This window comes from Gymnogyps californianus, chromosome 4 (assembly GCF_018139145.2).
Source record: "Gymnogyps californianus isolate 813 chromosome 4, ASM1813914v2, whole genome shotgun sequence".
Classification (NCBI taxonomy): domain Eukaryota; kingdom Metazoa; phylum Chordata; class Aves; order Accipitriformes; family Cathartidae; genus Gymnogyps; species Gymnogyps californianus.
Window position 1 is genome coordinate 58,804,802 of NC_059474.1, and position 12,580 is coordinate 58,817,381.

The 12,580-nt window shown below is 46.4% G+C and overlaps 1 protein-coding gene across 1 annotated transcript; it reads left to right on the top strand.

The window, feature by feature from the left end:
- Positions 1–5,337: 5,337 nt before the first annotated feature.
- Positions 5,338–9,081, top strand: RPL34 (ribosomal protein L34). Its single transcript, XM_050895881.1, has 5 exons — positions 5,338–5,365; positions 6,148–6,221; positions 6,320–6,419; positions 7,185–7,288; positions 8,954–9,081. Exons 2-5 carry the CDS (start codon positions 6,157–6,159, stop codon positions 9,036–9,038), a joined length of 354 nt encoding a protein of 117 aa, XP_050751838.1. The 5' UTR covers positions 5,338–5,365; positions 6,148–6,156; the 3' UTR covers positions 9,039–9,081.
- The last annotated feature ends 3,499 nt before the right edge of the window (positions 9,082–12,580 follow it).

Sequence of the window (12,580 nt, forward strand, 5' to 3'; positions counted from 1 at the left end):
GAAAAGCAGCCGTGAGCCGCCACCACGCAGAATTCACGTCTCAGCTGCGTGCACTGCCTGCGGGCTCAGTACCCTGCTCCGTCTTAAACACTTTCCACAGGGGGAGGGAGAGTGTGCACAAAGCCTGTTTAATTAGGTGTTGTGTAGGAAGGACGAACTCCATCCCAAGTGAGATGGAGGATTGCATGTCTCCTCCAGATGGTGAAATTATTAATTTTTTTTTCTAAGGCGGGAGAAAGTAAGCAGGTGTGAGTATGGGGCCTACCTGTATTGGTTTTAATCAGCAACTTTAAGCAAACTCAGTGTTCTCATCAGAAAAGGGGAAAAATAAACAGCTGAGCACTGTGATTCATTTACACTTCAAATATACTTTGAGTTGGTTATTCCTCAATTAATCAAATAGCTGGTATATCCCTAAAGTAGTATAAAGTGACACACTGTGTGAAATCAATTTTCCCTTCCAAAATCATTAAATTCAGTAGCCTGTGACTACATCCCTGCTAATTCTAGTACCGGTCCTTTCATCCTCCATTAACTTTGGCACGCCTAACAGGCTGTCAAAAGTAATTTCCCAGAACGTAAATAATTCAGAAATTAAAAATTAATAAATAATAACAGAGAGCTACTGGGAGATAGACTGGGTCAATTAGTCAGCTCTGCATTCTGTTTCTTCGCAGCAGGGGGGCAGCCACATTCGTTACTAGAATCTTTCCTCCGATTCCTAGGTCTGATTTACAGCTCTTCATTACTGGATCCAGTCAGACACAATTACCTCCATCACTATCTCAGTTCCTAACTTCAAAGAAACACACATTTTCTTGTCTGCTTTTTTTCTCCTTGCAGCAGCCTCAGCTTGACGTCCCTGGAATTTCTTCCACGCAGACTAATTAATAAGACTTTGACTTATCATATTCACTTCTCTTCTTTGATGTCCTACCTTAGTCAATCATCCTATTTAATTAGAATTTCAATGATAACTTTACTTATCTCGTGGCTAGATGTAAATTAAAATAACGGGATTTTAATTCTCTTTCTTACGGGGTTATGACATTTCTGACAGAAAAAGTTTCAACCCAAATACGATGTTATGTACTTCCTATGCTAGGAGTGCATTCCACTAAATTGTTTTTCCCTTTGCTACAAAATAATTTTGCTTGTTTAACAAGCTCCACTGAAATGGAAATGAACTACAGTTTCTTGTAATGTAATTTGCACAGGTCCATGTTGTGGAAGGTTATGCTGATATAAATGAATATAGTCTGATTGTGACACATGCCACATAGTTAACGAGGAAAGGGAATGGGATTTTTAAGAAAGAAAATAGCTCTGGAGAGACAATGGACCATAGGACCTCTTCTTCTTTCTGCCCTTTCTGGCAGTTGCTAGTACTTTTCCAAGGTTTCTTGCTTCCTGTCCTCATTTACAGACCTAATCCTGCTGGTTGTATCCAAGCAGCACCTGAGGTTGGATTCGGATTTCAATGAGACATTTCTGAAACACATATTGATCCGCTATTCATAGAAATGGTATTGTGGCTGTGGCTTAACGGGAGCAGGATATCCCTCAGCTATCACTTTTTTTTCCTCTCTGCAGTAGCCAGTATGTGTTTGCACACAGGCATGCTTTCCTTCCCATGCCTCTTAGAATTTGCCAGCCTAAGTTCGTATGACAGCAAGTGAATACGAGTGAAAACAATCTTTCATTTTTTAATTGAAGCTTATGGTGCAGGAGAGCCCTAGAAGGATCCGTGAAGAGAGGCTGATGGAGCAGTGGAGTCCTCGTGGGGCCTGGGAGATCCCTGGAAGTGGGACAGGAGGGTGAGGAAAGTAAAGGGGGATGCTTTCCAGGGGTCCAGCCGGGCTTATCAAGCCTTATTCATTTGGGCACCCTTGCTCTTACTCTGGTGGAACTTCCCGTGCGACCAAGCGAATGGTTGGGCACATAGATAGGGACTTTCAGAAAAAAGAGAGGTAAGGAGAGGACCATGTGGAAAAGAAAGCAAGGATGGTCAACATACCAAGAACTGGTCATAAACTGTGAACAAAGCGTTCTTCTGGTGCAATAAACAGTATACAGTGACAACTTGCTGGCTGGTGCAAAATACACCACATTACTAATCTGCCATCAGGCATGATTATCTTCCTAATCATCTCTGGTAGAAAAGAGGTTTCCAGTTTTACACTGCCAATAAGCAAATACACCCTGGAAGCCAGAGTGTAAACTCCAGTTTTCTTAAGGAAAAAGCCCACATCCTCAGGCGCTACGCTTCCACTGACATCCTAGAAGGGAAAAAATGGGTTTTATAGGATGCCACTGTTACTTTTCCAAGTCAGTGGGGGTTGTGCGTTTGCTAATCCATCCCCTTTGTTGTATTCAAGGAAAGAAGAACAACACTAGCACAAGTGCAGAAAGAGTTAATGAGACGTCAGACATGGAAAATAACTGCTCCCAAAAGAGATGGTTCGGTCCTGTGAAGAGGTATGAGTAGCAGAGAACATGAGAGAATCACTTGACTGGCACTAATCTGTACAAAATGGGCTTAGTGAGCTCCTGCTTCAAATCTTATCCCCACATTAGATAGCATTAAACCAGTTGTCATAAAGCTAACATTTCTAGATGCTCTGGTGAGCCGTTTGCCTGATAGCCCTGTTCCTCTTACAAAATAAACTGAAAGTGTTTGAAAAACTAGGCCAGTGCATCAGCAGAAGCGAACCACTGGAATTTAATTGACAGCTCCTCAAATTTACACCAGTTGAAATTAGAGGCCAAATCGGGTAAGTTCAAAAAAATATCGATACTGTTGTTCAATAACAAAATAGTTACCTGTTACACTGACAACATCTGAACTATTCCATCTTAATTTAATAGTGTTGTTCTTTAACAATTGGATCCTGTTACACTTTTATATTTAGGCACGATTATTTAATCTAATTTAATTGGCTTTCTTATTCCCCTCAGGGTTCTGGGCCTAGAAAGTTCATGTTAAATACTCTAATTGCTCTGAAATTTACTTGGCGTCTGAAATATGCTCCTATTTTAAATATACCCTAAAATCTAGTTCATACATATTTTCTCTTCTTTCATGAATTAGAAAAATTCTGGTGTCCATAATTTGCACTTAAAAAGAGTCAATAATTAACCAAAAGAATAATTATAGATCGAAAACAGGGAGGATGCAGTACAATGAACTGCGAGTTACAAACCCGTAAATAAGGCCAGGAGCACACATCAAAGCTTTCTGAGCACCCGCTACTCTCCAAAAGCAAAGCTGAGGCCGCTAACGATGGCAGCGGCATCCTACATATTTAATGCGTGGGTCCCTGGTTATCATCGTAGAACATTGGTCAGGCCAGCGGAGCAAGAGAACGTTTCAGGGCTTACAGATGGTGGGCCCAATCCTGCGCTCCTTGCAGATGGCGATTTCCCATTGACGCTGTATGAAGATTTTGCCCGTACAAGTCAGCATCAATTGCGGCAGCGGCCACAACACGTTCACATGCGCCGCGAGAAGGAGGGGATGGACTTTGTGTGGCAGAGCGGGACCACCACCAGCAGCAGAGGCTGGGGAGCAGAAGGGATGGAAACGTGTGCTCTAAAATCTCTTGGTCTTTGATGCATCAGTGCCACGTGGCGGGGTGGGAGCAGGATCCATTAGGGAGGCCACAAATGGATAGCGGGGGCCTTCCTGTTGCCAGCCAGCCCCCAATTTCAGAGCGCAGAGGCCAGCTCTGCTTGTCAACGTGCTTCTCAGCTTGTCAGGGACCTGCATGTGTGGGATGGGAGCTGAAACAAATGTCTGGGAGAAGAAGTGTAATCCGGTGGGGCTGCTTCCAGCGAGTGTTCCTCCTTTGCTTCCTATGAAAGCGGTGCTTAATGCGATTGCAAGGGGCTGACAGGGGTAGCTTTTGTGTGTTTATTTTTTAATAACTGCAGATTTGGCAGATCCGGCACCACTGGAACGCTCTTTCTGGCTGCTGACAAGCCATCTTATGCTCCCTTAGCTCTTGCTGTTTCCTTTCTTTTCTTTTCTCAGGGATCTACCAGAGGCTATTAAATACGAAAGTCACAAAACATGACCCAGCTCAGGCAGCTTGTAAGATGCCGACTGATGAATGTGGGGAGGGTGCATTAAGGGAAAGATCATCTAGCCGTGTCCTGTTTCCCCTATGCTTTTCCTAGGTACCTATGGCTTGGAAACGGGATTTTGGGTCAGATGGACCTTTGACCTGACCAGCAGAGAGAGTTTTATATCTTCGTATTCCTGCTTAAGCACCTGCCTCGGAGCACGTGAGACAGCGAGTATGTGCCTTGGTAAGCAGGCAAGAGGATTTTCTGTCCGAGGCTCCCAGTGCAGCTGCCGGCGCAGCGAGGAGGCGTTAGGCAAATGTTGGTATTGTGTTGCTCTCCACAGAGCCCAGTTTCAGGACCAGCCTGTCAGACTGGTGCAGCGCCTGGGAAGGCGGGTGTCGGGCGGTAGCGAGGGTGTCTCGAGAGGAAGGGAGCGCAGCAAGGATAGCACTTTGGTGCTCAAGGCAAGGTATTCTTGAGCAACTTGAGTACTGCAAAAAGAGGGAAGGTGCAACCATCTCCCCACTGAGGCTGGCCGGAGAAGGGGCACGGTCTTCAAGGGGGACCAGCCTTTTCCCTGTGGAAGTTTTGCGTAAGAGCACAGTTTCCAGGTGTGTTCTCTGCCGCTTTGGTGTGGAAAAGCATGTATGAGTGACTTGTAATTTAGAGCTTAGAACAGCAGACTGAGAACTGGCTTATGGGCCTACAACTACGTAACTACCATAATGAAGAACAAAATGTTCTTTCTGAGGAAAGAAGCTGATATTTTAGAAAAACAGTTTTTCAGTAAAACATGCAAAAAATAAAAAAAGGGGGGGGGGAGAGCATGTGCATAGGATCACTGGGAAAAGTGAAGAATCTGCAGCAGAGAGGATTTTGTCGTGCTTCACCACGTCCCCTCGCACCAGCTCCCCTCCTCCATCACCTCCATCACCTCCGCTGGCCGCGGCAACGCTGGCGGCGCGGCCGGGTCTGCGCCGGTCCTGCCGCTGAGCGGCGCCCCGCCCCGCTTCGGCCGTACAACATGGCGCCACCCTTGTACCTCCGCTGCCGTACAACATGGCGGCGCCCACTCCCCACCGTGGCCAGGAAACGAGCCACAGCGCGCAGGCGCCGCTATTCCTTCCTGTTTTCCAGAGCGCCACTATTTCAATATTGACCCGCGCGTTTCCGCTTCCTCTTCCGGGTCCGGTGGCGCCAGGTATGGCGGCGGGTGGCTGAGAGCTGGCGGCGCCCATCCGCCCCCATCCGCGGCCCGGCGGGCGGTGGGGGCGGCCAAGGGCCCCGGGGGGCTGTGGTGAGGGACCGGCGGCGCTGCTGCCCGCGCTCGGGCCGGCGGCGGGAACAGAGCTGCGCGGTGGAGAGGCCGGGCCTCCCCAGGCCTCCGCGGCGGGGCTCCCGAGAGGGGCCCGCGTCTCCCGGGCCGCAGCGAGCCGGTGCCGGGGGCTGCGGCGCTGGGCCCCGGCTCAGCGCCCGAGGAGTGCTAGCCCCGGCGGCCGGGGGTTTCCCTGAGGGGCTCTGAAGGCTGCCGGCGCCTCGTTGGGGCGTTGCTCCCTTGCGCCGCTGCAGAAGGGGGGTACTGCGGGTTTCGCTGCCTTCGTCGCGTTGTGCTGGGTCCCCGGAGAAGGCTCCGGTGTGGGCCTAGAGTGTGACTAATACAGTTTGCTGTCAGATGAGGTACGAAAAGATACCGTTTGCTTCAGCTCAGTTTTCAGCCTTGCCAACGAAGCTTACGTTGATTAGAACATGCACAGGTGCTAAAGCTTTAAAGAGTTTTCTAGGGGAGCATGACATACAGGGAGGAACCAGGATATTGAACTGCGTTCAAGTTAGTTCGGATGAATCTTCATTGCAAATCCCATTCTACTCCACTGCCACATGTTTTGTTGTTTTTTAACGTAGTTGTGTTGGCTGTCATTGATGAGGAAGTGCTTTAATTTTGTTAATACTAATACAGAATCAGCAGCTGCTGCTTCAGATCTGGCCCAGTGCTTCAGTGCAGATGATGCTGTGATATGTGAACTTCCATGTGGACATTGAGCCCTTAAACTAGTGCTGCTTTGTTTTTGACTAATTTAGGTGTAAAAAATGGTTCAGCGCCTGACCTACCGCCGTAGGTTGTCCTACAACACAGCTTCCAACAAGACCAGACTGTAAGTTAGACATAGTTTCTAAGAAAACTTATTTTTTAAGAAAGCTAAGTTTAAGTTTTGATTGTTACATTAACTGAGTGGTTTTTTGCTGTGCTTAGGTCCCGAACACCCGGGAACAGGATTGTTTACCTTTACACCAAGAAAGTGGGGAAGGCACCAAAGTCAGCATGTGGTATATGCCCAGGAAGACTTCGTGGTGTAAGTATTAGCCTTATTGGCTAATAGATTTTTTTTTTTACAGCAATGTTTTTTCAGTACAAAGAGCCTTTTCAAGTAATATGATATGCCTGTTTATTGATGAATTCTTATTGGAACAACTTTCTTTTTTAAAATATTCTTATCCATATGTTGCAAAGTTTAACTAGTAAAATAAGCTTTGAAAGCTTAAAGACTAAGTGCTTTTATAATGCTTGTGGTTCTCATTGCTGTTATATCTGAACCCTCTTGTTTTATAAGATGTAACTGCCTGAAATTTTTAGAGCTAGACCGAGGTGATTCTGTAGCAGGTTTAAAAGTCTAAATTGGACCTATTAGGTAGGCTTTCAAAAAAAACCCCATAAGCCAAGTTTGACTTTCAGTTTTAGAAAAAAGGAATGAATGTTTTTGACATGATATTTTTCTCCAAAATGTTTTCTTGGTGTAACGCCATTGCTCTTAACAGTGATGGGAATGCTTGAGTAATATCGGTCTTCAAGCAGTTCCTACCCTTGGGAAAACAATCTTTTTTATAAGCAATTTTTTAACGAATCTGTTGGTGAACCCCTGTGGTAGAATGAAAAGATCAGCTTAGGAATGGTGAAGATGGCAGATAGAACAAGCTGTGACTTCAGTCACTTTTTTGCATCTTGAATAGTCAACTTCAGGTGTTGCTACTTTTTTAAACTATCAAAGTGAATTTTCTTGATGTGGCTGTTATCCAAAATTACTGTCTTATGATACACTTCTCATTTTTGCTTTCTGTAGGTTCGTGCTGTGCGTCCTAAAGTTCTTATGAGGCTGTCCAAAACTAAGAAGCATGTTAGCAGAGCCTATGGTGGTTCCATGTGTGCTAAGTGTGTCCGCGACAGGTAAGCTTACAGAAAGCTAACTTCATTCTCGAGTTTACTTTGTACAAGATTCTTATATCTCGCTGTGTTTTCATAATGGGGACCAAAACTTTGAAGACTCTTGTCTGACATTGGTGTAGTAAAATGGAAAGAGTAAGCATGGGGCGCATTAGCAGTGATGCGTGTGAGTTTGTCCCTTGGACTTGAGCTAGGTACTGCATGTGGAGCTCCTTTGTAGAGAGTTTATGTTCTTCATGATTTCTTACTGCACTGTTGCTTTGGTGCTAAACAGTCTGCTCATTCTGGATTTTTACATTTTATATTGAGCCCCCATAGTAAAGGTTTTTCTCTTCTGTCATGCTATTCTTTTGTCTTACGCAAAGATACTACTGTAAGATCAGTTGAGCTTTTGGCTTCTTTGTGGTGTTTTGGGATTCAAAGATATTAATTGGTTGCATATTAAGCATCTTTATGTGGTTAAGCTTTAAGATGGCCTTTGCTGGGTCTCACTGAATTCAGTTTTATTGTGTAACAACTGTACATCCTATACTTCCTTGGCAAGTTTGAGGGAAAAAATGTATATTACAAAGAATATGTTATCTCTGTGAATGGTAATCAAAGCAGATCTCCCGAGTCAGCAGTCTAATGCCATTTTTTTCATCTGTAGTGCAAATCTTGCCAGCATGTGTGTTTTTTGGGTTTTTTTTTTTGCTTGTGTGAGTTAAATTGTCTAAGTTAAGTTGCATTAGGTGCCACTGAAGATGGGTTGTTACAGCTGCAGATCCATAGCATAACTTTTCTGTGTTAAAAACCTACTTTTTTTCTGAGTGTTTTCCCAAACACTTTATGAGCTTGCTAGGTCGTTTTTAATACATGAGTATGCCTTATTCTTATTCTACCTAAGCCAAAAACCACAGTCACCTCTGTCCCTGTAGTTGGCAGGTTTTCTCCTGCATCTGTTTAAGCATCTTTGGTAGGTTTTGTGTACTGCAAAAGTAGCCATATATACCAAATGCATATGGAATGGCATTTTAATGTTTTAAGGTAGAAAAGTGTGTATGGTATATTTGTGCTTTTAACTCAAAACCATCAAATAGGCTGTGGATGTGTGAGCACTGTCACACAGGTCCATCTGCACGGTGGCCCTACATGTCTTCCAGAAGTCATCATATTTAGGCATGACTTGACCTGCCAGGGTTTTCCCTGTTTATGTGTAAAGGAGCTTTAATCCTGAGAGGGGAACTGTTCTTGTTTTAATAACTGGACTCACATAAAGTTTTCTGTAGTTCTGAGGAAGAGAGGTGACCACGACTGGTCACACCAATTCTGACTTTAAGAACAGCTAAATTAGTTTGCCAGTGAGGAGTTTTGCGTTTTGTCCTTGAAGTTAGTGAAGGTGGTAATTTTTCCAGTGTTCAGCAACCTTGCTTGCCTACAAGCCCCTCACCGTAAATTTGCAGGCACACTAGGCCTTCTTCCCCAAACCACTACAGTCATACAGCGCCACTGTCCCTGTCTTTTGATGCTGACAAGAACATCGATGGTTTCCCTTTTTATGTAATTGTGGAACTAACACCGCATGTGCAATGAATGTTGGAGACAGCAAAACTAACTGTAACTTTGCCTTATTTTTGTATTTTCACTTAAGTAGATATATGCCCTGAAGTTGTTGTTTTTCCTTTCCAGAATCAAACGAGCTTTTCTTATTGAGGAGCAGAAGATCGTTGTGAAAGTGTTGAAGGCACAAGCACAGAGCCAGAAGTCAAAGTGAATCTATTTGTAGTTTCAGCCCAATAAATGAAAGCTCCACTTTTCTTGTGTCCTGTCATTCCACGTGCTAGTCAAAGCTGGTAGGAGCTGCTTCTCACAGCTTGTATAATGCGGAATTGGGATTTGGTGCAACAAACCCCATAAGTCAGGATGCTGTGTTCTGTGCTGCCTACAGACAGGGAAATCAAGCAGGTGGAAGGAGGTCTGGTTAAACAGCACTCCCAGCTCTGTCTCGCAGTCCTGTAGAGGGATTGGAGTAACTTCGAGCGATGCAGGTTTTTTTTTTTCCATGGCAACAGCCGTGTGTGAAGTCATCAGAGGACTTGGCTCAGAAGAAAGTTAGGAATCTGAAAAAGAAAAGCAAACAAAAGAAGACTAAGACTAAAGACTGGAAGAGAGATTGTCAGATGAAGAAGAGGAGAGCTAGTGTAGGCCTAAGGTAGATTTTTTTTTTTTTAATAGTATGTGCTATCGTTACTGTTACTCGAGTCTGAGGGTGGGGGGAATAGTCTGACTTCTTGAAGCTAGTGCTGTATCCACCAGACAGTTGCATACTGCTACATCTGGATCTCCTGGAAGAAAGCTGCAGCTGTTGTATTCTGTTTGTTTGTTAGGTGCTTCCTGGGTCAGCAGTTAGAGGGGTGATACAAGCAGAGCTCCAGGGCGCAACTAGGACAGACCTTTAATGGCTTCCAGAATTAGGTTTTAGAGTAGCAGTTTAGGCCTCTGGTATTGCAACTTGAACCAAAGTTCTGTTGGTTTATCACTGAGGATGTAATGGTAATGTAAAAGGTGGAAATGGGCTCCTTTTGCTGCTTTGCTTCATTCTGTTTAGTAAAGAGAACTGTAAATGTGCCTCTAATGCTATCCAGGAGTGCTTTAACGCACTCGGGCTAATTCTTGCATTACCTGTGGGTGCAGTGGTATTCCTCACCCCCAGCTCTGAATTTTGGAACTACTCTTAGTATCTGACAAGAAGTGGGTATCTATTTTTACCAATAACTATTTTTTCAAAAAATAGTGAGCCCCACCACCGGAATAAGGAAGGAGGAGAAATAATTACTGAGCGTGCAGACTTGCTGGGAGCAGTGAGGGTGCCTTTTGAAGGGGTTTCTAAGATCACTTGTGGAGTCTGCTCAGGCTGTGGCTCTGAGATGCGTGCAGATTCCTCCTCCTGACTGTATGCTGTCTGTTCACACCATGCCTAGCTCTGAAGCTTGTCAGGTTGTACAGTCAGCCAAGAAAGAGATCACAGAAAACTGAGCTGATGAAAAGACCTGCCCTTTCGGCAGCAGCGAGCTGGTACTTTGGGTCAACTGCCTGCAAACTCACAGCAGTGGTGTTGGTGCCTCCTGGGTTTGACGACAGGAGGTGGCTGTGGTCCAGGATAACTGACTTAACACCATGCATGGTGAAAGGAGCTGTACCACCCCAAGAATTTCTTCACAGTGTCTCAAGTCGTTAAAAGAATTCTGTCAGTATTCTCAAAATGGATAAACGTTGCAGCTAACTCATGTAGCTTTTAAGTGTGAAGCGTTTCTTTCTCCTCAGCTTGGGTTATGCTAAAGCTTGTTCCAAAGGCTGTAGCTAATTAAAGGAGGCTTTAAGACTAACATCAGTACCCTGACATTTTTAGGTGCTGTTACTATAGTTAGTTTACAAGGTTAAAATTTTATTAATTGTTGCCTTACTGTGCTAGTACAAACTTGAGCATGCTGGAAAAATGGTTTTAAAGCAGAAGCAGCAAGTAGAGCAGGCGTAACCTGCCCCAAAAGTGCTCTTGTTTTACGTTAAAAGCTGTGAGATTAGTGTTTTCCTTGGGGCTTTTGGAAGGGAGGCAATATGGAGGGAGAGTACCTCTGGAATAATTAGGAGAAATGTCATGAACATCTGTTGACAGGCAAGTCACGCTCAGAGAAGGGAGATTTTTCCAAACAGGATGGCTAAGGCTGAAAACGGTTAATTATAAATGACGTGATTGCACTGAAAGGCAACTGAGTTATGAGTTGGGAGAAGTGGTATCACCACTGTAGGCAGCAATAAAAGCACTCATTAGGCAAAGTGTCAGTGAAATGGTAATAAGGCCCTTAATTTTTTTTTTTAAACAGTTTTTCTCCGAGCAGACGGCTGCAGCGTAGGTATGGGGGCAGTCGCTGGGGGCACGATACCCCTCAGGGCTGCCGGTGCCCTCTGCGCAGTGGGTGGTAGGCTGGGTGGCTCGGCGAGGCAGGGCGCGTTCACCTGGAGCGTGCGCTTTTAAACATGCTCACGTAACCTGGAGTGAGGGGTTGGTGTTGAGATGGTTTTCGCTGCCCCGCTCCGGCGTTAAATGATGCCTCTTGAAAGGCATCAGTCTTCCTATGTATGGGTGTTTGGTTTTGGGGTTTTTTTTAGGGACCTGTTACTTCTCTTCAGCGAGCACTCTGATTCAGTCCCCACTGTCAGGTGCCTCTTCTGAAGGCAACGCTTCCTGTGCTGTCAGGAGGCTTGACCTCAGCTCAAATACAGGTATAGAGAAGACAGGAACTGCTCTGAGAAGGGCTCTCCCCTGCCCCTATTCATGAAGCAAGAGGAACTAGACAAGTTTCCACTCAAAACGGTGAATTTTTCTCCCTTACATGTTGCCTGGGTGCTTCTCTCCATACCGAGCCTCAGCTGAGCTGACAGCGGCATGTCAGCCCTGCTGCCGACCTGCACCAACGAGGTGTTTGCACGCTTACAGGAGCGTGTAAGATGGTCTGTATACACACAGGTCCCTGCTTGCTCTCGGCAGCTACTGGTTGGATGTCCTTTCCCCCCGCCCCCGGTCTCGGTGTGCAGCTGTCGGGGTCTCCTCCGGCTGCAGGCCAGGATGGATGCCACATCCCACGATGCAGGTGAGGGGCATCCCGGCCCCACTCCCCTGCGAGCACAGGGACCCGGGTGAGGCCTACTCTGGATCTTTGTCATTTCCTCGGGCCTGTGTCTCCCCAGCCCGGCTGTGCAAGCTCACACGCGGGACGTGGGTTTTCCGTCCCCCTGCCGGGAACTGCCGCAGTGCTCGGGGGCGCTTCGCCCTTGGCGGCGCCTGCGGGGCCGGTGTTGCACCTGCCCATAGGAAGTATTCCATAAGTGAGGCTGGTGGCGAGCGCTTATGTATCCGTACGCGCACACGCGTGTCCGCGGCCGGCAGCCCCGCGGCGCGGCGGGACCCGGCAGGGGCGGCCACGTGGCTGCCCAGCCCGGGGGCGGGGCCCGCGCCTCTTGCCCCGGCCCCGCCCCAAGCTCCTCGCCGTTACCCAGCACCGACACGTCAGGGCTGCTGGGTCCTGGCAGGTGAGTAAGATGGATAGATGCTCACGCGGCGGGCGGTCTGCATTTCCAGGTGTTTTTGCGCAGAAAAAACGTTTATCTTTTATAATTGTCATTGCGGCCTGGCGTAGCTTTTGGGTGGTTCGTTTAGATTGGCTTTCTAAAAATACGTTGATTTACCCCTGTCAGGACGCAGCAGCCAATTTCCGTTTCCGCCTTCGTGTCCGGTCGTGGAGGGCGGCCGCGGCGGGA

Coding starts and splice junctions, on each gene's coding strand:
- RPL34 (XM_050895881.1), top strand. CDS start 6,157: ATGGTTCAGCGCCTGACCTACCGCCGTAGGTTGTCCTACAACACAGCT. Junction 6,420..7,184: donor GCCCAGGAAGACTTCGTGGT/GTAAGTATTAGC, acceptor TGCTTTCTGTAG/GTTCGTGCTGTGCGTCCTAA. Junction 7,289..8,953: donor GCTAAGTGTGTCCGCGACAG/GTAAGCTTACAG, acceptor TTTCCTTTCCAG/AATCAAACGAGCTTTTCTTA.